At 46.4% G+C, this 26705-nt stretch overlaps 1 protein-coding gene across 14 annotated transcripts in view; it reads left to right on the forward strand.

Annotated features, from left to right (window-relative positions):
- LOC126320910 (tight junction protein ZO-1) overlaps positions 1-26705 on the forward strand; it is an 839027-nt gene that overhangs the window by 464210 nt on the left and 348112 nt on the right. For all 14 annotated transcript variants that reach the window (XR_007558731.1, XR_007558696.1, XM_049994135.1 and 11 more), the window contains exon 2: positions 14540-14712. Coding sequence is in view for 12 of the 14 variants with exons in the window: in XM_049994135.1 (XP_049850092.1) it covers positions 14540-14712 (173 nt within the window). In the remaining 2 variants the exon portion in view is untranslated. The remainder of the gene's footprint in view (positions 1-14539; positions 14713-26705) is intronic.

Raw genomic sequence — 26705 nt, forward strand, 5'->3', positions numbered from 1 at the left:
GGAGCTGGAGGAAATGACCAAAGCACTAAAGGAGGCTGCCAGCAAATTTGGGCTAAACATAAACAAAACCAAGACAGAGTACCTCGTTACGACGCGTGTTCATTGTCAGACTGCAGGTCATCTACAATTACCGCAGGTTGGGGGCCAGTCCTACAAGAGAGTGCAAGAATTCAAATACCTAGGGGCACTTTTCACTGAGAACTCGTCATGTGAAGCAGAGATCAATGACAGAATACAAGCAGGAAACCGATCTTACCACAGGCTAGCACACTGCTTCGGTCCAGATATCTCTCCAGACAGTTCAAGATTCGACTGTACAAAACCATGATCCAGCTGTTGTCCTATATGGCTGTGAGACATGGAGTATCCGGAAACAGAACTTCCCCACAAGCTCCTTGTTTTTGAGAGAAAAGTGCTTTGGAAGAGCTTCGGTCGGGTTCTGGATGCAGATACAGGGGAATGGAGGATCAGATACAACCACGAGCTTGAGGAAATATACCAGCAGCCCAACATAGCAGGAGCTGTCAAAGCCAAACGAATGCAGTGGGCCGGCAATGTGGCCCGGATGGAGGATCACAGATGGCCTCGGAAGCTCTTGGATTTCACACCTACGGGAAAGAGACCGCCAGGGATGCACTCCATGAAGATTTAAACCGAATATCAATAGGTGTGGACGGGTGGCGGATAGCAGCAATGGACAGAATAAAGTGGAGGAGGAAACTAGCAGCAGCGTGCGGTCATTATATATATATATATATATATATATATATATATATATATATATATAGAGAGAGAGAGAGAGAGAGAGAGAGAGAGAGAGAGAGAGAGAGAGGAAGATTTAGAGGATGTTCCGGAATAGTTGCGACAGACTTACAGGGATTGCAGAGGGTGTCTTGAAAAACAAATCTAGGATAGGAACCCGTGTTCGCAAATGTCATCCAACGACATTGCAGAGCGTCGAAAGCACAGGGGCCGGCACCTGCCCCTACACCACCCCTTCGGCAGCAAACGTGACTTTCTTTGCCGTAGGTGAGACGTCCCGCCATGTTGTTTGTTATTCACTGATCGCCACTGAGTGCAACGGTCGCCAATAGAAGCTCGAGCTAGCTACTGCGTAGAGAGGCTTCGTCTCCTATGAATGCGTTTATTTTTCTCCTGGAACCCTCTAAAAATCTCCTGTTTAATGAAACAGAGTACCGGAGAAAAATGTACTGCATATTGAGAGCCGTGACCGAAATCGTCATCCACAGAGCATCGCATTCGTAAGAGATATCGCCTGTGTACGCAGCAGCTAGCTCCATCTCCTCCATCAGCGTTCGTGGTAATCAGTCGCGATCAGTGAATAACAAACATCATTCCGCCTACAGTTCGTCAGCGTCCAAAGTCACGCTTCCTGCCCGAGGGATGGTCTAGTGGCAGGCGTCGGCTCCCGTAACTCCGACGCTTTGTAGAGCCGTTGGACATCGTTTCCGGACACGTGTCCCTATCCTCGATTTGTTCCTCAAGATACCCTCTGCAATCCCTGCAAGCATGTTGCTGCAGCTCTTGGAACACTCTGTACGTGGGATAAAGCAATTTGTCAAATGGTTTACATGCCTTTCTGTAGTAGCCGAAACTGTCCGTGGAAAGGCAAACGCAACTGCATGTTTTCACAGCACAGTTCTAGTCAGTTTGAACAGAAAAGCTATACATTGTCGTTAAAGAAAAAAGTATGTAGCCTACATACGTCTGAACGTTTATGAGAGTATAGTGTAAAAATTTGAAGTAATTCCCTGAAGAACTATTCGAGATTTTTGCTAACATTTCTATATTACCTATTTATTCATATATTATTTATATTAAAAATTTATAGCCTATCTCTTGATTAGAGTAGAGTGTAAAAATTTGAAGTAAATTGGTCAAGAACTTTTCGAGATTTTTGCTAACAACGTTTATCCTTGTTGTATTACATATATATTTATGTACTGTATATACATTAAAAATACATAGCATATGTCCATGGGAATGTTCGTTAGAGTATTGTGTAAAAGTTGGAAATAAATCTACCCAGTACTTTACTTGATTTGTAATAGCAACGTTAAATAACGACTTGCATTGTATCTATGGGAGTATAGGTAACTATGGTCCTAGAATACGTATCTGACTGCCATTGGTGATGTTGCTACGCTCCAGTCTCCGCTAAGCTCGAAAGAACACTAAACGATTAAAGCGAGGAATACAAAAAAATGAATGTTTTAAAAGAAATTGTAGACTTCGCAAAAGAATTGTGAGAAGGAAAGTTGCTACTCACCATATAGCGGAGATGCTGAGTCGCAGATAGGCACAACAAAAAGCCCCTCACAATTAAAGTTTTCGGATGTTAAGGCCTTCGTCAGCAATAGGCACACATACGCACACAGTTACACCAACGCAAGCGCATCTCACACTCAGAACTCTTTGATTTCAGTTTATTTTGTAAAGGAAGCGACTGATTGCTGCATCAGCGAGAAATTATGTACTCTTTCAATAATATAAAGAGCACCGCGATTCATCGTAATTATATTCTAACAGTCTGTGAACGAACGTTAATAACAACTGCAATTGGCTTATCGTGACACAAATATAAAATCGTTAGTCTGCAGTGTATTTTTTTTTATTTATTGCCAAATTATAGACCTGTTCCCTGATGTTTAAAACAGGTCGTACATCTTACAATTTTAGTTTTTCATTTTTTTACAGTTTTCTTTTCTTTTCTTTTATCTACAACATTTACAAAGAATGATACTTTTCAAAATAACAATAATTTAAGATTGAAACATAAATAAAATTTTGTTGTTTTTTAAGAAGAATATAAAAAGAAGATAGGATAGAGGAGAGATTTGCTAGTACCATCACCGACCGTGATTGACGGTGAAAATCTCGGAATGGTTTCTTCGAGCCGTTGACCGCCAGTCACACACACACACACACACACACACACACACACACACACACACACACACACACAAATGGTTATTAGTTGAGAAATAATATTGCTTATCCTATAACTACTTTAGGTGCCCATCCATATACAGCATTCGGTGATTTCTTGGCTAGATCGCCAGCACATTACACTTATTTACTGTCACATCTCGGCTTCCTCCTCCTGTTCCTCCGCATTGTCACTATTTTCGCCGTCACTGAGGGTATCTCTGTCCACCGTTTGGAGATTTCTGTACTCTGCACATAGACATGTCTGTGATGTGTCCGCATATACTCTTCATGTGTTGTTTCTGAAATACTGTTTGTCAGTGCGTTTAATTGAGCCCATTGTTCTTCGTCTCTTATTGCTGTTTGTATATCTATGTCTGTATCTGTGTAGTCTAAGTGTAGTGTATGTCTATTGTTCGCGTATTGCCCGCAGCAAAAGACAGTGTGTTCTGGGGAATCTTCTTCCCCGCATGTGCCTGTAGGTGTCTCCCTCAGACTCACGCGGTTTAAGTGCGTGGGATAAGGTCCGTGTCCGGTTAAGAAATGTACCATACTGCGGCTGGGATTCTCAACCGCTCCCTTATGTCAAGGAGGAAGTACTGCAGTCTACGTCCCTTATCACTAGTTTGCTGTGAATGTAGACGAAGGACCGACTAAGTGACTTGGTTGTCTTCTCGTGTCTGCGCGTGGTATGCGGTAACTGCACCCGCCGCGACTCGGAGGTGCCTGGTGGCTCGCAAGTTGTTTGTCGATTAGAGTTAGCAAATTTCCCCCAAAACCATTAATAATACGATTTTCACTCACATGGCACCCTCCTCCAATCAGTCAAAAGCGGTTTAAAATCATCATTTTTCCAGCTTAACTTAGGTCCATCATACGAGTACGCTTGTTAACGTTACTTGTCACCTAACGCCTGTCACTTGCAGTTCAGTGCTGGCAGGTCGGATGCCGGCTGACCCTCGGTTGTAGGCGACACACAAAGCCGGCGGGTCACGTCACAGGTGCTGTTACTTGCGTACGTGGAATACGGGGCGTCGTTGGCAGCTGCTACCGTGAAGTGTGACAGGAACGCGAAATGCGCTGTCGATGGCTGATTTCAACTGACCAGACGGTATGTTTGCTAGCCCTAAATACAAACTCGTGTGCTAAACTAACGACAACACCATGATGTGGTGTGCAATGTATCCGATAAAACGGCAGGCAACAACCTGCGGGAGAAGTGTTGATCATGTCCGCTTTGTTCACGGCGATAAATTTTCAGTTTGAGCGCTAAAATCAAACTGTAAATTATCGCTTTCGGCTAGTGCTGTGTATGAAACCTGCGTATTTCCTTACCAGCGTTGTGTGTGTGTGTGCGTGTGTGTGTGTGTGTGTGTGTGTGTGTGTGTTGTCGTTGTTAAGTCAGGGCATACCTCTACATATCATGTCGGACCTCCTTTTCCCCGGCTTTGTACAGCAGCTCGACGGGGTACGAATCCAGCAAGTCTTTGGGAGACCCCTGCAGAAATACTGAACCGTGCCACGTAGCCGTCCATAATTGTGGAAGTGTTGCCTGTGCAGGATTTTTGTGCTCCAGCTGACATCTCGATTACGTCCCGTAAATGGTCTATGTGATTCATGTTGGGCCATCTGGCTGGCCAAATCAATTGCTGGAATTGTCCCAAATGTCCTTGAAACCAACCGCGAACAATAGCGGCCGGTGACACGACATCTTTGTATTAGAACGTCAAGTCCACGAATGGCTGCAGATGATCTGCAAGTAGATGAGCGTAACCATTTGCAGTCAACGGTCGCTTCATGTGGACCACGGAAACAAAGCACGCACCATTACGGAGCCAGCACCACCAGCTTGCACAACTTGGGTTGACGGCATCGTTGGGTCTGCGCCGTGCTCGCACCCTACCGCCAGCTCTCGGGACTCGCCTGACCGCCACAGTTTTCCACTCGCCTAGGGCCCAACCGACGTGGTCACCACACCAGGAGAGGCGCTGAAAGCGGAGCCGGTGTGCTGCTGCTCGCCTCGGTCGCCCTGCCATCGGCCATTAATGCCAAATTTCGCCACTCTCCTAACGGACACGTTGATTTCTATGGTTTATTTCACGCAGTGTCGCTCGTCTGCTATCACTGATCGCTCTATGTAAACACCGCTGTTCTCGCTCGTTAAGTGATGGCAGACCGTTGTCTGCGGAGCGAGGTAATGTCTAAAATCTGGTAATCCGGGCACGCTCATGACTCTGTGTATCGCGGAATATTGAATTCGCTAGCGATATCGGAAATAGAATGAGATTTTCAGTCTGCAGCGGAGTGTGCGCTGATATGAAACTTCCTGGCAGATTAAAACTGTGTGCCGGACCGAGACTCGAACTCGGGACCTTTGCCTTTCGCGGGCATGTGCTCTACCAACTGAGCTACCCAAGCACGACTGACGCCAGGTCCTCACAGCTTACTTCTGCCAGTATCCGAAATAGATTGTCCCGTGCGTCGATCTCCAACCATGATTCCGCGTTCGAAGTCTGTTACTTCCGTCGCGTGGCCATAATCACTTCGGATACCTTTTCACACGAACCACAATCGGCAGTTCCGCCGATGAGCAGCCCCTTTATATATTGTGCGCGTGCACATCGTTCTCCCGTGACCTCTGTCACTTCAGTGTAGAATAGGGTGTCCATTTCATTTTCGTTGAAAAATGGGACATTGAAAATAAATTAGAGAAAAACCTGGGACAATGAAGAAAAAAACACGGGACATAAATATTGTACTGACTAAATTTAATACACATACAAGTTTACCTTTTCAACGTGCACTCAGATGATCCCAAATAACTTTTTACAATTATTCTGCCACACTATTACCGTACTTTTCACTTTTATGTACTTTGTCAAGAAGTGCATTTTCGTTTGAAAATGCATCATAAAAGTCAGTACGCGATACACCATTAAAGTGTGTTTTTACAATGAGCAAGGCCGTCACTGTTTCAACATTCATTCTGTTGTTTTCATCTGACCACAAAGAGTTCGCCCGCATCTCGTGGTCGTGTGGTAGCGTTCTCGCTTCCCACGCCCGGGTTCCCGGGTTCGATTCCCGGCGGGGTCAGGGATTACCTCTGCCTCGTGATGGCTGGGTGTTGTATGATGTCCTTAGGTTAGTTAGGTTTAAGTAGTTCTAAGTTCTAGGGGACTGATGACCTCAGAAGTTAAGTCCCATAGTGCTCAGAGCCATTTGAACCACAAAGAGTTCAGTAAGGAAAACACACGTTCGACAGCAGCATTTGACCCAGGAATTGCCTGACAAAACTCCACCAAATGAATCATGTTTTTCATGTTAATGTTTTTACTTTTGTAATAAGCCAATATTTTACACCACATTACACAAACACTTTCTTTGTCTCCTTCTTCACTTCTTATGAAGCTCTGTGCACATGAAAATTCATCGAATAGTTCGTCTTCATCGAGAGGAAAATTTGGTACAATACATTTAACAGAACCACAACAGTCTTGAATATCCTTCCACTGCAGCTGCTCCTTTTCAGTATTAACTCACTCAAATGCTTTAAAAGGTGTGAGAAATGGTAAAGACCATTCTTTAATATACTCAATGCAAGAGTCATAGAAGATGTCAACATAAATATGAAATTGTTCTACAGTAATTTCACCCTCTTCTTCCAGCTTTCTTAGATTCTCATGTACAAAGGATGTGAGACATCTTTCAGATTTTCTTCATTGTAATTTTCCGAATAATTTATTTCTTGATAAACTTCCACTACTGTGATTTCTAATTTCTCAGTACATTTAATTGTTGTGGAGAAAGGTTTCAGCTGGCTAACAAGAAAATGTAGAAGAACTATAGACACAGGGTTATCAAAGAATTGTTTAAGGATAACAGGGCACTTATCAAGGGAAATGATGATTTCAAAGCAGGAAATATCTCTACAATTCTTTCCAATGCTGGTAGCAGAGATAGCCACCTTGTCTTGCTGTGCCCGAGTACAGTTTTGTATTAGTTTCAGTAGACTTACAGAATGACTTCAGAGATTTAACCCTTACCGTATTTATGTGGAAATGTTGGTAGATTTTGTTTACTATTAATTGGCAGTCGATGGGTGGGCAATCTGAGCCAGTTTGTAAGGAATTGTGCACCACATGTGCTGGACAGCCAACACCTACTATATTATTCACTGTGTTCTGTCGCAGTTTATAGAACAAATTGGTTTTTTTTTTCCCTTTCCTATGCTTACCACCAAAATTGGTGTTTGTGTTGTCTGCAGAAACTGCAACACCTTTCCCTCAAGATCATATTTCCAGCACGTAATTCTGAAATAAATCGGACGTTTCTCCAGATAAATTAACGAATTCGAGCACTTTCACCGTGATGCCACTTTCAGGGTGAAAGTACCTGATAAGGAGAGGAACCAACTTCAAATCCAGTTGATTCGATGTATCAGTCATTACAGAAATGAATCGAGGAGGTATCAGTGGTGTAGAGTATCTCTGGGCCGAAAGGACGGATTCATTGGATCGATTTAGAAGAGAAGAATCTTCGTTGTTATTCGTAATCTATAGTGCGTTTAAAATTACTTGCGATTTTTGACAGTTCGGTACATGTCTGGGGTATGCTGAAAGTCATCACACGCTTCCTAGCGTAAATAACTGCGCAGTTAATAGCAAGTCAAACAACCAGTAGCGTAAAATACTCTAGCCAAGCGGAATCATAAAAAACGGGTCATTTGAGCGTCCCCAAACAAACTTTCGGGACAGCGGGACATTTAGGTAAAAAACGGGACTGTCCCGGGAAAAACGGGACGAATGGACACCCTAACGTAGAAGGAAGATCCCCAGTATTCGCCATCCAAACACATCTAGGTTCAAAAAATGGCTCTGAACACTATGGGACTTAACATCTATGGTCATCAGTCCCCTAGAACTTAGAGCTACTTAAACCTAACTAACCTAAGGACATCACACAACACCCAGTCATCACGAGGCAGAGAAAATCCCTGACCCCGCCGGGAATCGAACCCGGGCGCGGGAAGCGAGAACGCTACCGCACGACCACGAGCTGCGGACACACATCGAGGAAGCCGCACGAGGAATTGGAAGCGAAGTGAGCTTTTGTTTGTGTCAGTTTGGCAACGGTGAATAGTTCGGCCCTGACGCTGAGCGCTGTGTTTGAGGAAACCGGCTCCGGTCCGTGTAGAGTGAGCCGACAAGCGATTTTAACCAGACGGCTTGCGGCCAGCGGTGGCCGCGGAGCCGAGGCGAGCGCTGTGCTGCTGCGGCCCCCTGCCTCCCTCTGTAAAACTTCCGTCCAACTCCTCTGGACAGACTTGAGCTGCTCGACTTCTCTACTTGTCTCGAAGGCTGTTATTTCACACCCTCCGACAGACGTCAGGATTTATACAGCCCCTTTGTGGACTGCGACCTATTAAGAAGCAGAATGAGGGTTGGTTTCCTTTCCAGCTCCATCCCCGTTGCCCAGTTATACGGAAGTTCGTTCTGCATCCTGCGACGGCCATTGTGCAGTGGCACGTACACCAGTGCATCACGAAAGCCAATTGTGGGCAGTGTCTGTCAGTGGAAATGTCTCCTCGTTCTGCGGTAAGCCGAGGTAGCCATCGTTTTTACCTTACCCGGCCGCTCGCCGAAGTGTACGCCTTCCCCGTACCCGATTCTGCAGCTGGGCGGAAGTGCTGGAGATGTCCGGCTGCTGAGGCAGGTAATTCTGAACAGGTGCAAACTTAATTTTCACGAGAAATTTCTACGGCCTACAATTAATAGCGAATACCAAATAGTGAAAAACATCACAGTCGTCTGTTTCGTGTTCAGAAAAAAAAGAACACCTGGAACTAGTAGAGATAGGTCGTTCATATTCACAGGAAGTGTACATTAGTGTGTTCTGCAGAAACGATTAGCGTTTGAACCGTGTCGGCCTACGGGTTCGAGGTGAACATCAATATCGCGGCTGAACACCACTTACCGGTAAAATGTGCCTGCGACTCTCACTGTTCCTATAAACCGAAGATATTGGATCAGTGTGCCTTGAGCTGACGTGCAGCGTCCCTCAAAGACGTATACGCAAACCTTCCTGTCAAATCAGTGGGATCGAAAGGGGGCGTATTATTGGCATGAGAGAATGTTATGCATCCACCGGGGAAATGTGGGACGAAGTGTTTCGGCAGTGCAACGGGTGTCTGCAGAACGGTTCACGGAAGGCCGTAGAACAGAACGGGATGGGTCAGCCTGCACCACCCAGACCACCCTTATCCGAACGGCGTCGCAGGATAGCTCTGCGTCGTCCTCGACTCTGGCGCAACAGTGGAGCAGCGTAACCCACTGTACACTATCAGAGGTGACAGTCCGTCGCTGTTTATTGCGGCATGGGTTACGTGCGCGGCGTCCACTTCTCCACCTACCTTTGACGAACGTGTAGAAACATGTTCAGACGACAATGGTGTAAGGAACGTTGTCGCTCGCCACAGGAATGGCATCAAACAGTGTTCTCTTTGTTTGAAAATGACGCCGGCCGCGGTAGACGTGCGGTTCTAGGCGCTGCAGTCCGGAACCGCGGGACTGCTACGGTCGCAGGTTCGAATCCTGCCTCAGTCATGGATGTGTATGATTTCCTTAGGTTAGTTAGTTTTAAGTAGTTCCAAGTTCTAGGGGACTGATGACCTAAGATGTCAAGTCGCATAGTGCTCAGAGCCTTTTGAGCCATTTTTTTTTTTTTAAATGACGGCCGATTTTGATTCGCCGCGGACAGGGGGAGCGGCATCACAGTGACTGCATTTGCGTCAGACACACAGTACCGACTGGAGGCCTTGTGGTGTAGAGTCACACAGGTCACAGCTGGTGCATATCCAGGGCACTGTGACCTGTGTGACCTGCGCGAATGACATCCTGCGACCCGCAGCCAAACACTTTCTGCACAACATCCCACACACAATTTTTCGGCAAGTCCGTGCACGACAGCGTGTTTCTGCACGAACACGTGCACTCTTGGTGTCACAGGATGTCACCCTTTTGCTCTGGCCCGCCAGATCACCACCAATTGCCAATCGAAAATGCGTGGCGTCTGGTGAGACGACGGGTCGAGTGCTGTGGTCCGGTGCCAGTCACCAGGGATGAACTTCGGAGTAGATGAGTGCGGCACAGGACACCACTCGTGGAACAAGTTATCAGGGCCCATGGCGGACCCTGTGCCTACTAGGCAACGGGACACATGCTAAACCGAGGTGACTGAACATAGTAATGCACACGTTCTGTGAATATGAGCGTCCTATCCCTAGTCGTTGAAGGTGTTCTGTTCTTTTTTATGAACAGGAGTTACATTGAACTCCAGTGCCAATCGTTAAAAGATAGGCGCTGTGCGTCACGGACTTGTATCATTGTTTCAATTCCGAAAGTAGCCCCTCCGATACGAGTGAGGAACATTTATTTCTCCCACACAAAGTGCCCAGCTGGCTCTCGTCTTACATACATATTTATCGGTCTTTTACTTATATTTATTTATTTTCTTACCGGAAAGCTTTTTCCGAATGTTCTCTTCACCAAGGGAAATCGCTCCATGCAGCCAAACCTGTGTAGTACGGATCAAAGTAATCTGCGATTCTCAGTGTAGTTAGGAAGGGCGAGATGCGACTGTAGTTCTGAGCGGGACAACAAACACGCTCTTCAGTACGTCAGTATGCCATCTCGAGGTCATTCTAAAGTGGCGTGCAAAGCGTGCATCGCGAGGGGGGGGGGGGGGGGGGGGGCGATCCAGAGCACACCGGCCGGCGGCCGCCATTGACGAATGCTGACTTTGCCGCGCCCCGAACAAACGGGGTCCGTTCTCAAGGCACTCGGCAGGCCTGTGTCAGGCTGGGCGGCTTGCAGCCGTCTCCACACATTCAGTTTGCCGCCTCGGCGTCTGTTCCAACAGTCACTGCATCCCTCAAGTCCGCACCACCGTAATGCACAGTGGAATCTCTCTAGTAGAAGCTAGCTCAATTACATTATTGATTATCTTTTTAACTGTGCTCTCTTTCGGCATTACGCCGTACCTGTTTTCATTCATCCTTGCTCTTTTTTCTATTGGTATAGTATACAAGTTGATTCAGCTGCCCCTGCAGTGTCTTTTTAAGCAACCCACAATGTTACAATGTTGTGCCCTTCATAAACCACGAGCAAAATTTTAATTTTCTCTCGCCCGCTAGTCTTATTTTAAAAAAAACGAGCAAGGCCTTTATGGAGGATATTTAATATAGCTATATTGTGCACTAGGATACGTTTTGCGCCGTATGCCCCGTTTTTAGAGTTATTCGAGAAAAATTTACAAAAGTGACCTTCAAAAGCACCTCTACACCACACCCGTCTCTGACCAGTCAGGTTTGCAAGAACGTTGCTCGTCGCACTCCCTGCTCTGTACAAAGATTACCGACTGCCCGAACCATTTCCGACGTTCGAACTTTATCGGCGTCCATTGATTCGGCTATCACGACACCAGCACAGTCGGCTACTTTGTTAACATTATTAATTTGAACGTGCCCAAGGGGACAAAGAACGATAAGCTACTTCTGTAAACGTTACGTTAAACCTAATTGCATTGACAGTTCTATCCAAATTTAACGCTTACGAACACAGTAGTTTCCTAGTCAGAAGGCCTGACGAATACAACGATGTAATTGCTTATTTTATGGTGTTAAAATTTCACAATTTGTAAGTGCTCGAGAAAGCCGGTGACGTAATAAGGCCAATCAGTGAAGACCAGAAAAGATCGAATGTGCGAAATAATTCGTCAAGTCGCAAATATTTGTGGTGTGGTAGAGGGGAGCGCCATGACCATCACTATAGAAATCCTGACCGATAGTGACTGTGCGTGGAAGCGGCGAAAAGTTTGAAGGTCATCTCTGTACGTTTTTCTCGAATAACTCGGAAACTACGACCTCTAGCGACAACGTATAGCGCTACAAAATTTAACTGCATTAAATTTCGTTCAAAAGGTCCTGTTCATTTTTTCCGTAGCATTAACAGTTTGCGCGTAGCGAGCGACAGAATATGAAAATCTCGTGCGTAGTTTATGAAGGCCAACTGTGACATTGCGGGCTGCATAAAACGTCAGCCGTAGGGGCAACTGAATCACTGTGTATGTTAAGTTCTGTTGTATTGGCTCTCTGTTGTAATACTTTCCACAAAAATTTCGCTTCAGACGACTGTGTTCTTGTTTTGTGTGTACTACGTATTGTGTCGCAAGACATTTGTCGTTTATTAATGACGTCGTTATAGCAAAGCCTAAGAGCTGAAAGTGTGACACCTGTTCCATTGCTTGTTCGTCTGTTACTATGTCCGAAAGTGCAGGAAATTTCCGTTTGAGGGCCGTTATTTTGCTTGTTTTTCATTTATGGATATCAGTTCCAACTTTTGGAAACAAAAAAAGGAATACTTTAACGTGCTACACAAATGTAAATGTCACGGAGTTTTTTCTGAAAGTGTTTGTCGCAAGTCAATCGTGGACGATCAGCAGACCAGACACGAACAGAATACAAGCTTTTCAAATGTGGCGGCATAGAAGAATGCTAAAGATTTGTTGGGTGTATCGGTTAAGTACTGAATCGAATCGGTGAGAAAAGAATGTTGCTGCGAAAACGGACTAAAAGAAGCGATCGGTTGACAGGACACAGCCTGAGGCATCAACAAATAATCGGTTTGGTAGTGGAGTGGGGTAGACGTTGTAAGCAGAAACTGAGGTTGGCCAACAGTGAGCAGGATCAGGTGCTCGAAAAAGTTATACAGCAATGTACAGACTCGGTCAGAACAGGCTAGCGTGGAGAGCTACGTAAGATCAGAAGACGACGGTAACAACAACAAGAACAATAAAATTAATGTCAATAATAATAACGATAATAATAATAATAACAGTGGAGATGATGGTATTCGTGATAATAATAATTGAATGATAGCGAAGAAATATATATATATATATATATATATATATATATATATATATATATATATATATATATATATATATATATATATTCGTGAAGTTATTGTGTATCTATACCTACAGTAGTGCATTTATATATAAATGTGGATAAGGTCTGGAAAGGCATCGAATTACGTTACCGTTAGTTTTTATAATTTTTTTGTGTTTGGGAAGAGCCTTGGGAAACCTTACGGACTACGATCGTTGCTGTACTCGTGCATTCTGTGACGCAACACCCGCATGACATGTGTCATAACACTAGATGCACTCGCTCACACTTCGTTATTCGTGTTGACACTCCTGTGGCGATGCTGTGTGGATGGGGGCCAGGGTTTTGTAATAGCCATACCCTGGTAAATTTTTCTTCTTCGTGTTAGGAAGTGGTTTTAACAACATTGTCTACTATTGTTCACCATTTATTACTTCTTGTAAGTTCGTATAGTGGTTGGTCAGCCATTATTGGTTCCGCAATTCCATTATAGCCGTGAGCCGCAGTGACAATGTCGTTGTCATTGTGTTTAGTGTAAAGCCTGTACAGGTAAGCTGGATGTGGGCCGTATCGGGTAACACAACGTGCCCCGGCTGGGGTTGAGAGCGCCGAGCGCCGAGCGCCGTGCGCCGAGCGCTGTATGCACGGGTGTAGTCGGCAGACTGCTTCCTCCTGTTTCGTCGTCCCAGTTGTTCTGCCACTTGGCAGTTGAGGAGTTACGTCTCGACCACTAACCTTTCGCCTAATATTTGGTGGGCTTTCCCCAAACCCACTTTACGGAACTAGGGTCACGCTGCATGACATATTACCGTAATTCCTACCGGTTAGATTCCGGCGACAACGAGTGAAACGATAAGTGCCGAAGACCCCGGTGGGTCTGAGGAGTTCACACCCTTCTGTGCACGTCGCAGGATTTGGCCGTTCCGTGTGCACCCAGGTCGTTGCTGCGTAGCCAGTGTCGGACACGAAAATGCCACCACGATAGGTTCTCAGTGCGTACTAGTAATTTGCTGTCGCGGCAGTTTAGTGCATAATGTTGTTTGCTTTGTGCCGATTGTCTGAATGTGTTGTACAAAGTTACGTTTTTCGTCGAGTCGGAGTCCGAGATATCGCGTGACTGTTTGTCTGGTGACGGCGTTGCTGCCCAATTTAGCTGTAGACTTTCTACGTAATGAAAGTTGACCGTATATGATTTTCTGTGCGACTACGGCTAGTCTGCTGTTTAAACGCCTTCGGGAGAGAACCGGTACGACAATCGTGACCCGATGAGCTCTTTCGAATTACCCGATGCCACAGAGGAGACATCGTCGGCATACGCCACCATGCATCGACTCGGTCATGTTTTTCCAGGTGGCACGACGTAGAACCGACTGCGAAATCCCAAAATACTGGCCGACAAATCGACTGCTGTGGGTACCCTTCGGTAATTCTTTATTACTTTTGTGTGTACCATCTGACCATTCCTGAACTCTGCCGCTAGAGTAATCTGAAGCTGTAGTATGGACACTGGGGGAAGCTATCCGTAACTCCCGTGATGTTGCTTAATATTGCTGTTGTCGTTAAATGCCTCTTCAATACAAATGCCTTTTCTGAAGCCGAACTGGCACCGATCTTGTGTAACCGGCGACGTGTGTGTTGCAGGGCGGCGAGCGCATCGCCTGGGAGTTCCAGCAGGTGACGCTGACGCGCGTGCCCGGCTACGGGTTCGGCATCGCGGTGTCCGGCGGCCGCGACAACCCGCACTTCGCCAACGGAGACCCGGCCATCGCCATCTCGGACGTGCTCAAGGCGGGGCCCGCCGAGGGCAAGCTGCAGTGAGTAGCGCACAGCCTGCGTCTGCCCCTCCAGTGTGACCTCTCCCCCTCCCACCAGTTCCCTGGCCACAGCCTTCACCGGCGGTCTAGAGTACACCGAGGACGGATAAAGGTGTGGGAACGCCGCCACAAGCGCGTGCTTCGACGTAAATACAGATGCCAGCCGGGCGTGCAGGTTGCGCCGCCGTTTCCGACCGCGGAGGCCGACTGTACAGTGTCCTCGAAACGTTTCAAATGTTAGTCGTGGTCGTGGAGCTGTGACTGCATTGTGTCCCACTAAAGTGATTTCCAAGTGGACGAATTGTTGGTGTTCCTAGATGGGTCCTTCCTCAATGGAGGAAGCCCAAGTGTTTAGTGTTCCCCGAGGCACCAGATAGCCGATTTATATCGCGTAGAGGAAAAGCGTCATTCGGTAATACTCGACGCGGAGGGAAGTGTGTGTGTGTGTGTGTGTGTGTGTGTGTGTGTGTCGCGTGATCGTGACGGACAGTCGTCAGATAGGATTGTGACGAAAGATAGGACGACAACAGAGGAAAAACTCGCTCCAGAACTGAATGTCGCACTTGCAAACCCTGTCAGCACCACAACGGCTGCGAGGCGATTCCATTGAAGACTGCAGAGGATCTTTACATATCCATTCCGAGAGAGTGGCAGGTGTTTTGAATGTCAACTGTTCACTTACAACGTATTAAGCGTTGTAATTGGTGTTTCCATATTTTTCTCCAGTCGCTGTACGGTACCCATTTTGTCGTAGGATTCTTCTGCCCCTCGTCACCGAGTGAGGTGGCGCAGTGGTTAGCACATTGGATTCGCATTCGGGAGGACGACGGTTCAATCCCGCGTCCGGCGATCCTGATTTAGGTTTTCCGTGATTTCCCTAAATCGCTCCAGGCAAATGCCGGGATGGTTCCTTAGAAAGGGCACGGCCGACTTCCTTCCCCATCCCTAACTAATCCGATGAGACCGATGACCTCGCTGTTTGGTCTCTTCCCCCAAACAATCCTATCCAATCTTCCCCTCGTCGGGGGTTCGAGTCCTCCCTCGGGCATGGGTGTGTGTGTTGTCCTTAGCCTAGGTTAAAGTTAGATTAAGTAGTGTGCAAGCCTAAGGACCAGTGACCTCAGCAGTTTGGTCCCATAGGATCTTACCACCACACACACTCTGATGGTTTCTTCTATTCACTACAGTTAAGTTCTTCCAATTTGGAGCACGCCTGAAGCGATTCTTTTTTCTGTGCATTCGTTCGCCTCCATCTTGGTGCACCGTATATTAAACGCCCGTATTCAATTTCTTGTGACCAGTGAAGCTCCACCGACTACCAGTGACGAGCTATGAAACTCCACTTCGCACTCATTGCTGATTCCACACTGTGCTCAGTCTGAAATACTCGTTTCCGACCGTCCGTTCCAGACCTCACAGTAGTCATCTCAAGATCGTCCAACGTCTGAGGGTTTTGCGGCGCCTGTTGTATCGGCATGTCGTCAAAGCTGTGGACTAGTATTTGACAGGAGCAGGGATCGAGGTGCTAACATACTACGTGTCACCGTGCCTCTGTATAATCGCCACTTTCGGGGACAGGCGTGGACACTAGGGGGTCCAAGTTGTCACACGCCACCTACATGTTCACTAGAGTTATCAATCCGAGTCCAAAGAACACTAAAACACAATGTAATAAAACTACAGCCTAATATTGATTGCAGAGAATTACACACTTATGACTCCGATACTCAGGAGCGACATTCCCTGCAAGCGAGTCTTCCTTGTCAGAGGTTTTGCGCACGTTACTGCAGACCGACAAGTGTTCAGAGTACAGCCTGCATTCATCATCATTCATATGATACTTCTTCAAATTAGTCTCGAACCTTGTCACCCCTGTTTTTAACCTGCTGAGGTCCCGTCTTCCAAATGGCAGCTTCATGACATCTTCCCTTTGTTGTCCTCAGTTCTCCGAGAGACTTCGTTCTCCATAGCCCCCTACTTATGGTCGACTGCAAATTAAATCGGTGACAGAGTTTCAGGGAGGGTTGGTCAAAGACAAGGCGGGGAGATCTCTCAGTCTACAACTTTATCCTAAGAATGTGAGAATGCTCCATGAGCCCCAGGTGTATGGGGAAAGAGGGGAATATGGGCAATCATGATCGTTAATAACGCACTGTGATCGAGGTACTAGAAATATGCAGTATAGGGCCCTGTCTGGTATAGTTTGGTACATATATGTTCGAGGATTGACAATGAATGAATGGTATTACTGCGCAGTCATTCGCAATGTTGTATATAGTACTCGCAAAGTAGTGGAGGGGTGGTTTAGCCACGATAAAGAAACTGAGAAGCACGCTGCCGCCTTATTGGTCGGTGTTGAACTTACAGAAACACTTGTAAAATTGCTAAAACTGATCGCACTAGGAACTGTGGTTCTTATTACAGTAAACAGACATCGTCTTTTCTATGCCATCCGCCCAGTGGTACGCCATTCATTGCCACTTGACGATTAACTGGCAACACTTGTTGGAAGCAACACCCTCCAAGGATGGTCTGCACCGAAACAGTGACCGCATACGTGGCTGCAGTTTGACGGGCCAGTCGAAATGGGACACCTAGGCACCTGCTACCACGTTACTGTGAAAGACGGCTCTAAGTGTGGAGGTCATGAGTCACCCTGAAGCAGCTGTTTGGAAACCGCCCAGAACGCGCTAAAACTGTACCTGCTTCCATATGTCGCCATGTCTTCCGCATTCTTTTTCTCGATAGGAAATACCGCCTCTGTTATTTATTCAATCATCCTGTGTATATTGTGGAAGTAGCAGCAGCATAATTTACACCAAACGATGTAGAGTTTTCTGTGGGAGCCAATGGATGGAAAACGTGTTAATGTCGGTTTACCACCTGACAGAGACGACGAAGTCGTGCGGGGAAACACAAAATGATGGCGGTGTGTGAAGCTGTATTCGTGCACTGCCTGGAGTGTTACAGCAGAAAGAGACAATGTATGAAACAGCAACGCTGATCTGACCTCCCTACCGTACATGTGACGAACCTTTACACCGGTCTGTGGAAGCGACTTCGATCACAAGCCGCCTGCTCCAATGAACCAACTAATACCTGCATATTTGACAGGATCGCCACGTATGGTCAACGCCGGCACACAGACTGTATTTGTTTTCGATATGTCAGAAGGTTGTCTAACGGATGACGTTAATGGAGTTTCTGTAGATCATAGGTTTTCTCTGTTGGATGGTACAAAATACCGAAGTGGGAGAGAATGTTTGGGTGACACTCTGAGAGACGCAAATCTCCTTCGGACGGCAATACCTGTATGCGGATGGAGATGTATGCACTAGGAATATCCTCATCCTTCTTCCACGACGTTGACTCTTCCTAATTTTCCCAACAAGAAAAATCACTGTAACTGCTCGTACTGTTTTTCTTACTACCACGTGTTGCCGAGGAAACTTCTTTTGGCACTGTCCCTACACACTATACACGGTCGGCGGAGCTACGATGACGTGTTCTAATTTCCACTGAATGGTCGAAACCTCGTAGTGTCGCATTAACTCAGCTCGTCTTGTTTAACCACAGGGTGTAAAAGGTCTCGGATATGACACTCGCCGACTTCCTTTCAGGTCAGACTTAAATTTGGACGATCACGTGGACGAAGCTGCTGGGAAGGCGGGGCAGAGTCTGAGGAACAGTTACAAGATGCAGAGGGACTGGCTAAAAAAAACAGCGCTCGAGTTTTTGCTTTATGGGGTCCTTAGCAGATAGGTTCGTTTTGAGGTATTAAGAGTGGCAGGAATATGATTCACCCAGTGACTGTAATTATCAAAAGACGTCTCTACAGGATGTGGTTGAATGGATAGACTCGATTCCAAATCACAGACACCATTGTTGCCATAACGCGTAACGCTACCAGCGACCCGTGTGTCCCTGTAGGCTCAAGATGGCATTTTACACAGGGTGACGGTAACACAGTCGTTGTGGCCGTGGTATTAATAGCACGGTCCTGCGCTGTAGAGCCAGCGTCAAATGTCTGTTCCCAGTGGTGTTCACGAGAGGAACGTCGCCTTTCCTCCACGGATTCCCATTTGACCTGCCTGGTGCATGTAATTACTCACCATGCAAAGTGACTCTCGTGATCAATTGAAATAATTAGCCTATCAATTTGGTAACAATGATGTACTGAGTGGTGGGTGGAAGAGATGGCTAGGGCACCACAGAATGATTCTTGACAGTCGTATCTTTTTTTCCGTTGCGGCGATATCTTTTAACGGAATTTTTTCGCCCACCTACACAGGCTCTCACGATTTGTTTCGTAAATGCTAGTACGATATAGCATCACATTGGTAAAACGGGACCTGCCATAGCGTACAAAACAGCCACGTTTTCTTGAATTATAGCTTCTTGTTGTCGAACGTAAATCGATTTTTTTTTTTACACATCTGAGCCGATGGCGTGAAAGATTGTATTTTTAGATGTTATTTCACGTGTCTGATATGGTTGTAATACACACATGCAGGACAGTTTATTTACAGACACTTGTTTGAACGCGAGAGACTCTCTCAGATCGTGTAATTTGTTCATCAAACTGTAAGAAATTGCTTAACATTGCTGTTTTTTTCTTCGGATTTTAATCCTCGCTTTTTCTTTTATCCGATGACGGTTTTGAAGTAACGAGGACATTCTGCAGTGATCAGTAGTTATCGCATCAAAATACTGCAAGATTTTTTCCCGATTTTACGCAGAATAGACATGTGTCTGCTGATCATCTGTAACTGTCGGCGGTGCACTTCGTTGCATGTCGCAAAATAATGAGGTGCGAATTATATTCCGCAGTTGAAAGTAAAAACTATACCGATTTTTCTCATAAACTAAATGAAAATGGACTTGGGCCTATTTTTGTGGAAACAGGAGATTTATTATCGTCTCAATAGTGTTTTCGTTTTTTAATAGATGCTTGATTATAGGAGGCGCGTTGATATTAAGTACAATTGTTACAGCCCAGTGCTCAGAAGAGCCTGGTGGCCGAGTTCCTCAGGAGGTCACGGCTGCCCTTATAGACCGACAACCTGCCGTCAGGACAGCCCTCATTTATCACGGTTTTGTTCTGACGGATGCCGGCGTAGGTTTTGTTGAGTGCCCAGCAACTTGCTCGCGGCATATATTGTACTGAAGACACTGCGAACCAATTTGACCGTTCTCCGGAATTCCGTTGTTGTTCCAGAGGGGTCCAAACGTTCTGAGCAATACGTCTAGTAGTTTGCAGGTAAGAGTTGTGTTGACATTAAATGAAGAACGACAGGCCTATTGGAGGTGCCTAGTCTGTGTAAGGTGTGTGCCCTCTGACCACTAGGGGCAGTGTGTGGCGGTGGGGCTGTGTCACTGTGCTTCAAGCAAACAAGTGCCGCTTGAAGTGGCCGTCCTTTTATCTGCTGTTGTTCAGTTGATTATACGTGCTTTCGTGTTCGCAAAGCAACGTTGCCTCAAGGCAGACAGCGACCGCAGCCTGCGCGTGCACGCCAGAAGGGCTGTGGGTGGATGGACGGACGAGGGATGGGCGGGGTGAGGGGAGGTAAGAGGGCCGTCTCTCAGCGCCTCTCGAGGAGAACGAATGTTCAACTACCGCCCCCTCTGCACTCTTTTGGGACGAAGATTTTCCCCAGTACATTATGTACCGTTTATTAAGATTGCTGGTTTTTCACCACAGTTTCGAAGTGTAATTATAACAGTGATACAGTTATTCCATCAGTTGAGGTAGCGTGTATCGTTTTTGGTTACCTGGAGTGCTGGGTGATTTTTGAGCATGCATCTTTAGCAAACTCTGGCATTAAATGACTACTGATATGATACTCAACTGTATGGTTACAGATAGTACGCTTATTAAACTCCTCTCTGTCGAATACCATCATGTCGTGCATGGGAACGAAAAAAATTGACTGCTAAGCTCCTCGAACCAGGGAATCAATAATTTCTTTCATTGTGTAATTAGGGCGAATTTTATGATTAATTACGTAATTACGTCTGAACTTTAGGTCAGTTTCTCAACGAAAATAAATATAGTACACTAACCTAAAAAATGGTTCAAATGGCGCTAAAGCACTATGGGAATTAAGATCTGACGTCATCAGTCTCCTAGACGTAGACACTACTTAAACCTAATGACCCTAAGGACAGCACACACATCCGTGCACGAGGCAGGATTCGAACCTGCGACCACAGCAGCAGCACGGTTCCTGACTGAAGCGCCTAGAACTGCTCGGCCACAGCGGCCAGCACACTAACCTAACCTTCCTCTCCTGCGTGTGTGCGGTTTCCATGTGTTGGTGGCAGCATTTGGGCTTTCTGTTTCAGTCTCGGGAAGGACACCGCCATTTATAATTTACTACCAATTCGAAGCGTCTCTGGTGGTATAATTGTTGTAGGAGGCCGGTCTTGGGCTTTCCACCCAGGAGGACGACGTTTCAAGTCCCAGAAAGGACACAGCCATTTTTAATTTCCCGCCAATTTCCAGGTGGGGGTGGCTTGGGATGTCATTACAGCCCCGGGACAAAGAAATTCCTACCAAAAGTCGAAATTCCCACCAAAAATTCTAAAGTCCCTCAAAAAATTGAAATTGCCGCCAGTAGGGTAGGTTGTGGTCAGGGGTGGGGGGGAGGGGGAAGGGGCCCACGTGCAGGCGGAGGAAAACACATGACGTCATCCGGGGGTGGGGGTGAGGTTGGTTGGGGATGAAGGTGGGTGTGGTCGGGCGGATTAATTGATCAATTTAATTAATTTGCATATCAATTTTATATAAAAATTGCGCTGTAAGACTACCTCTCTACGACTCTCATTTGCTGCTATGAACGCAATATGCCTTTGTGGTAATAATTGTCGCTCTATCTCACGTATCAAATTCGGGACACTATTCGGTGACAATACAAATGAGCTGTCCGTCTTTGAACTTATTCAATGGCGTTTCGATCGTGTCTTGTGAGGATCGCATACCACACAGCAGCACCGGAGACGGGAACGTTCGCGTGTAGTGTAGTGTAGGCAGTCTCTTTAGTAGATCCGTTACATTTTGTAGTACTCTACCAATAAAGTGCTGTGTTTGGTTCGCATTTCGCAAATTAGAGACGGGAACGTTCGCGTGTAGTGTAGTGTAGTGTAGGCAGTCTCTTTAGTAGATCCGTTACATTTTGTAGTACTCTACCAATAAAGTGCCGTGTTTGGTTCGCATTTCGCAGATTTCCGGTGTGACGACGCCAGTTTAAATTGTTCGTAATTGTAAGCGAACGTATTTTGATCAGCCCTGTAAATTTGTATTATATATCGCGTCATTGAAATTTAACGCATTCTTTTTAGTAATTATACTTTTTATTGTTCCGTGTCAATTGCTGCTTTTCCCACAGTGGGAATATTTGAAACGTCCCCTTAGAAAAATTCTACAAGACAGTGCTTAAACCGACACACAATATTTTTTTAGCGCAATGCAATCTGACTTTCAGTAATCCCTACGAAAGAATGGCCCTGACTAACATTAACCTATACGTTTCTCAAATCGCTTACCTCACAAAAATCTTGGTTACTCGAACTACTGCAATACAGCGAGCGCCACTACTGCCAGCTAAATAAAAGATTCAAAGTACTGATAGGCATAGTTAGCAAATGAAAGATTTTAATATAGAACAAACAATGTATTTACCTTAATAGTCAAAATATATATAGCAGTTCATGACATCCAGTCTTACAAATTTCAAAACTCCGCCATCTCTCTCCCCACGTCCACCACTGCTGGCGGCTCACCTCCAACTGCGCAACGCTACGCGCTGTTAGCATCCAGCTGCCGCTGCCCAACACTACAATGGCAGACAACAATGCAAACCAGCGACAGACTGCACACGGCACAGCCAGTGATTTTTCATACAGAGCGCTACGTGGCGTTACCAATAAGAAAACCTAAACAGCCTACTTACATATTGAGTCTCAGTTTTCGCAATTGGTTATGATATTCCGATAAAAAAAAAATGTCGTGTGACTAGGGCATCCCGCCGGGTAGACCGTTCGCCTGGTGCAGGTCTTTCGATTGGACGCCACTTCGGCGACTTGCGCGTCGATGGCGATGAAATGATGATGATTAGGACAACACAACACCCAGTCCCTGTTCGCAGAAAATCTCCGACTCAGCCGGGTATCGAACCCGGGCCCTTAAGATTGACATTCTGTCGCACTGACCACTCAGCTACCGGGGGCGGACATGATATTCCTATGACTCTACTAGACGGCAAACGACAGCAGCATATGCTAACACTCTTAGAGGGCTCTACACTTTGTCTCCCAAGTGGCTTGTGTGGACGAGAAACTGCAGAGAGCTTGTAACACTTCTTTGGGGAACGCCAGGTGTCGCTTCTGTTTCAGCCATTATTCTGATAATTAGAAGGTAGCGGCAACCGTGGCCCGGCGGCTGTCGAAACTTAAAAGGGCTTAAGGGCAGCGAGCTGTGCGGAAGATGGGAGACGTCCCACGTCAGATGGCACACGAGCTGGCTGCGTTTTCTGTTGCAGTCTTCTGTCTGCTGAGTGGGTATTTCTCACTGGATGGATGGATGGATGGTGTCATAATATGTTGAAGGCATGACGCACTTGCAGTATACTGGCATGCTTCTTGCTGCAGCCTCTGTTTCAGGCTTAACTTGGTATTGCATGTGCCAATGCGAACGAGTTTTAATAAAATTTCTAATATCCTACCCCTTAATATTCTGTACCGTAACAGAAGTGCATTTCTCGTCCCAACTCGTCGATGGTTAAACTTCGTTGTAATCTGATTAACTTTTCGTTTGCTCGACCATTTCTTCTTTTCTCGTGACTCATCGTCTTCCATTGCGGTGCTAGTTTTCCAGCGATTCGCAGAAATGACTCTGAAAATGTATTTGTTGATGTCTGTGGCGCTCGTTGGACAAGAAATCCGACAGCAACAAATGGAGTGTTGTTATGTTTCACAGCTGTAGAAAAACAATTCACCGAGGGAAGTAGCGCAGCGGTTACCCCACTGGTCTCCCATTCTGGAAGACGACGGTTCAAACCAGCATCCGGCCATCCAGATTTAGGTTTGCCGTTATTTTCGTAAATTGCTCCAGGCAAATGTCGGGATGGTTCCTTTGAAACGTCATGAGTGATTTCCTTCCCCGTCCTTCACACGCTCCGAGCTTGTTATCCGTCTCTAAGACCTCGGTGTTGATGGGGCGTTGAACCCAATCTTCTTTCCTCCAGAAACAATCATGTATGTTTTGAAATATCCTTCCACGAAAACAATATAGGGCTGGCCTGAAATGTTGTATTTCTTTGACGCATATCTGATGATGAAGATACTTTTGACACAATACTATGTTTTGGCATTAGCACCGCGAGTTATGTTCTTTCTCCATAATTGGAAAATCCAATTGTAGCTTCGAAATGTGGCTTACACAGTAATTTCTCATATGCATGTGTTCTTAAGACGCAACAAGTATCATGTAGCCAGCAGGTTTGGAGAAGTCGCGTAATCGTAAACTACTTGCCGTCCTTTCGTGGAGCAGTTTAAGTGTCGGTTCTTCGTGTATCTGGCGCCGGACTACTGCCACTAGCAACAATGCATGCAGTAATTGTTTTGTTCGTTCTGCAGGCCAATTCTGCAGTTTTCCCGCAATATGAGTCGTCCATTGTTCAATTTGATGTCTGTAAGGCCTGGGATTTATTTATTTGCTATTTTATTTTAGTATGTTGCTTGATACAAGAACAGACCAAATGTTCCATATGAATTGGCACGAATATAGCATATAATATTTTAACATAACTTAAAATATGTTAGCGTAACCAAGCATTATGGTGTACACTACTGCACAACAATACGCTACACTGTTGTACTCAGTATGAGGGCCACGGTAGATTTCTGCGCGCTGAGGTACAGAATTCACAGGGGCTGTCTTGATGCGCCACCCAACGGCTGCGCTACACGCGAGTGTTTTTTCTGCTTTCAGTCGGTCTGGTAGTCTCAGATCGTGCTCGCTGAATGGTTTACAGTAGGGGCGAATTTTCGCTGAGTTACTGTAGGATAGTTACTTGCGAGTACTTCTTCTAAGAGTGAGAGTGTTTCGAGAGCAGATGTCACACTCGCACACACACACACACACACACACACACACACACACACACGAGAGTGCCTGCCGGAGCGGAGAGGTCGCCGGGACGCGGTCATAGTTCTGCGCGTCAAGCAAGAGCGTCGGCCTGCAGCTACGCTTTCAGTACTTTTGAGAGGCAGAGAAAAACGTAGTCGATCGTGTCGGTGTTGGATAACTAAGTGGATTAGGCGACGGGATGATTTTGGAGCATACAAAAATCTCGTTGTAGAGACTGTGATGGAAGATCCACAACAATATCGAAAATGACAGTGATGGCATAAATTCAATGAATTGATCAAAAATTGCGAAGCAAGAGGCTGTTATCCGTAAATCCGATAGTGTTAAAGACAGCTTGCGACGCAAAGATTTCTAGAATCAGGTGCGTTTATTCTCTTCAATGCTTGGTAAAGCAACAATTACGATGAAATAATATTGCACCAGATGTCTTCTTCGTAGCCATAAGAAGGTTGATATCTGATAAATGAAGCGTTTCGGGACACACGTTTATCTGGACGGTTTCACTTGTATTTAGTTAAGGAGCCACTGGTAGATCCGAACATAATGACGTAATCGGTAAATACCACGTCATAAAAATTACACCTACATCTTTATTGCGTGAAGCTAACGACAGTTTTTCTAGCTCCAAAACGATAACACTCAAGCGCAACTCGGTGTGTTTCTCTATGTTAATTAATCTGTGTTACACAACTACTTTGCCTGATGCCTTGAAACTGTGGAGATTCTGATTAGTTACTTCCGTAGAAGTGATGAAGACAGTAGTCATTGGAAGCGACAAACTTTGGCATGTGTGCGGTTGGTGTGGTCCAGTGACTGCCTTCCCTCGTGCTGAGTGACTGCGCGGCTCGCTCCTGAGGCCGCTTCCCGCCCGGTCTGCCGCCGACACGTCGCCGTCGTTCACTTCGCCGTGCCGGCCGGGGTGGCCGAGCGGTTCTAGCCGCTACAGTCTGGAACCGCGCGACCGCTACTGTCGCAGGTTCGAATCCTGCCTCATGCAAGGATGTGTGTGATGTGCTTAGGTGCTTAGGTTAGTTAGGTTTAAGTGGTTCTAAGTTCTAGGGGACTGATGACGTCAGATGTTAAGTCCCACAGTGCTCAGAGCCAGTTCACTTCGCCGAGCGCATCCGTCGTGATATCATTGTTGTGACAACGCCGGTACCCGTTTACAAACAGTTAGCCGCAATGTCTGGACAACGCTCCAGCCTCTCATTCGTATTAATCTAGGCTCGAGGACGTTCGCTGACACTTTTTACTCGTGTATTAATTCCATACGATATGTTTACGGTGTTTTTATAAGTTCCTTGCCGCGTTGCATCGTTTAAGTCGATAACTTTCGAAATAGGCTAGCTGCACGTGCTCTCGGTGTAGGAGGTAGAACGGGCCGTTTCTTCGCTCAGAAACTGGCCACAGTTTTGTGGCCCTAAAGACCCAGTTTTGCGAGTAGTTACATTTAATGTGTGCACGAGTACGACATTTGTACATATGTAACAAGGATGTGGCAGCTTAAAAACCGTGGAACAGAGCACTAATCGTGGTTGCAGTACGGCCGCTCAGCTGTCTCCGAGTACTGCTGACAGTGGCGGTACGCTCTTTCTCGTCTGGGAGCTACAGCGAGCAGATTCCGAGAGGTGGAGGAGGTTTCCCGACCTCCACCGTGTGAGGAAGTGCCCCATTGTCGGACACTGCCGGCGGAGCTGACACGGAGGTCTGTGAGAGAGAGCAACCAGTGTGCGGGGCTGCTGTAACTAGGAGCAGCCAGTAGGCCGGGCGCTGAGCGGGAAGCGGCCGCCTCGCAGGTCGTGGGCGGCGCGGCCGTCCCGTCCTGGCAGGCGGCTGCGCAGGC

Source organism: Schistocerca gregaria, chromosome 1 (assembly GCF_023897955.1).
Source record: "Schistocerca gregaria isolate iqSchGreg1 chromosome 1, iqSchGreg1.2, whole genome shotgun sequence".
In the NCBI taxonomy this organism is placed as follows: domain Eukaryota; kingdom Metazoa; phylum Arthropoda; class Insecta; order Orthoptera; family Acrididae; genus Schistocerca; species Schistocerca gregaria.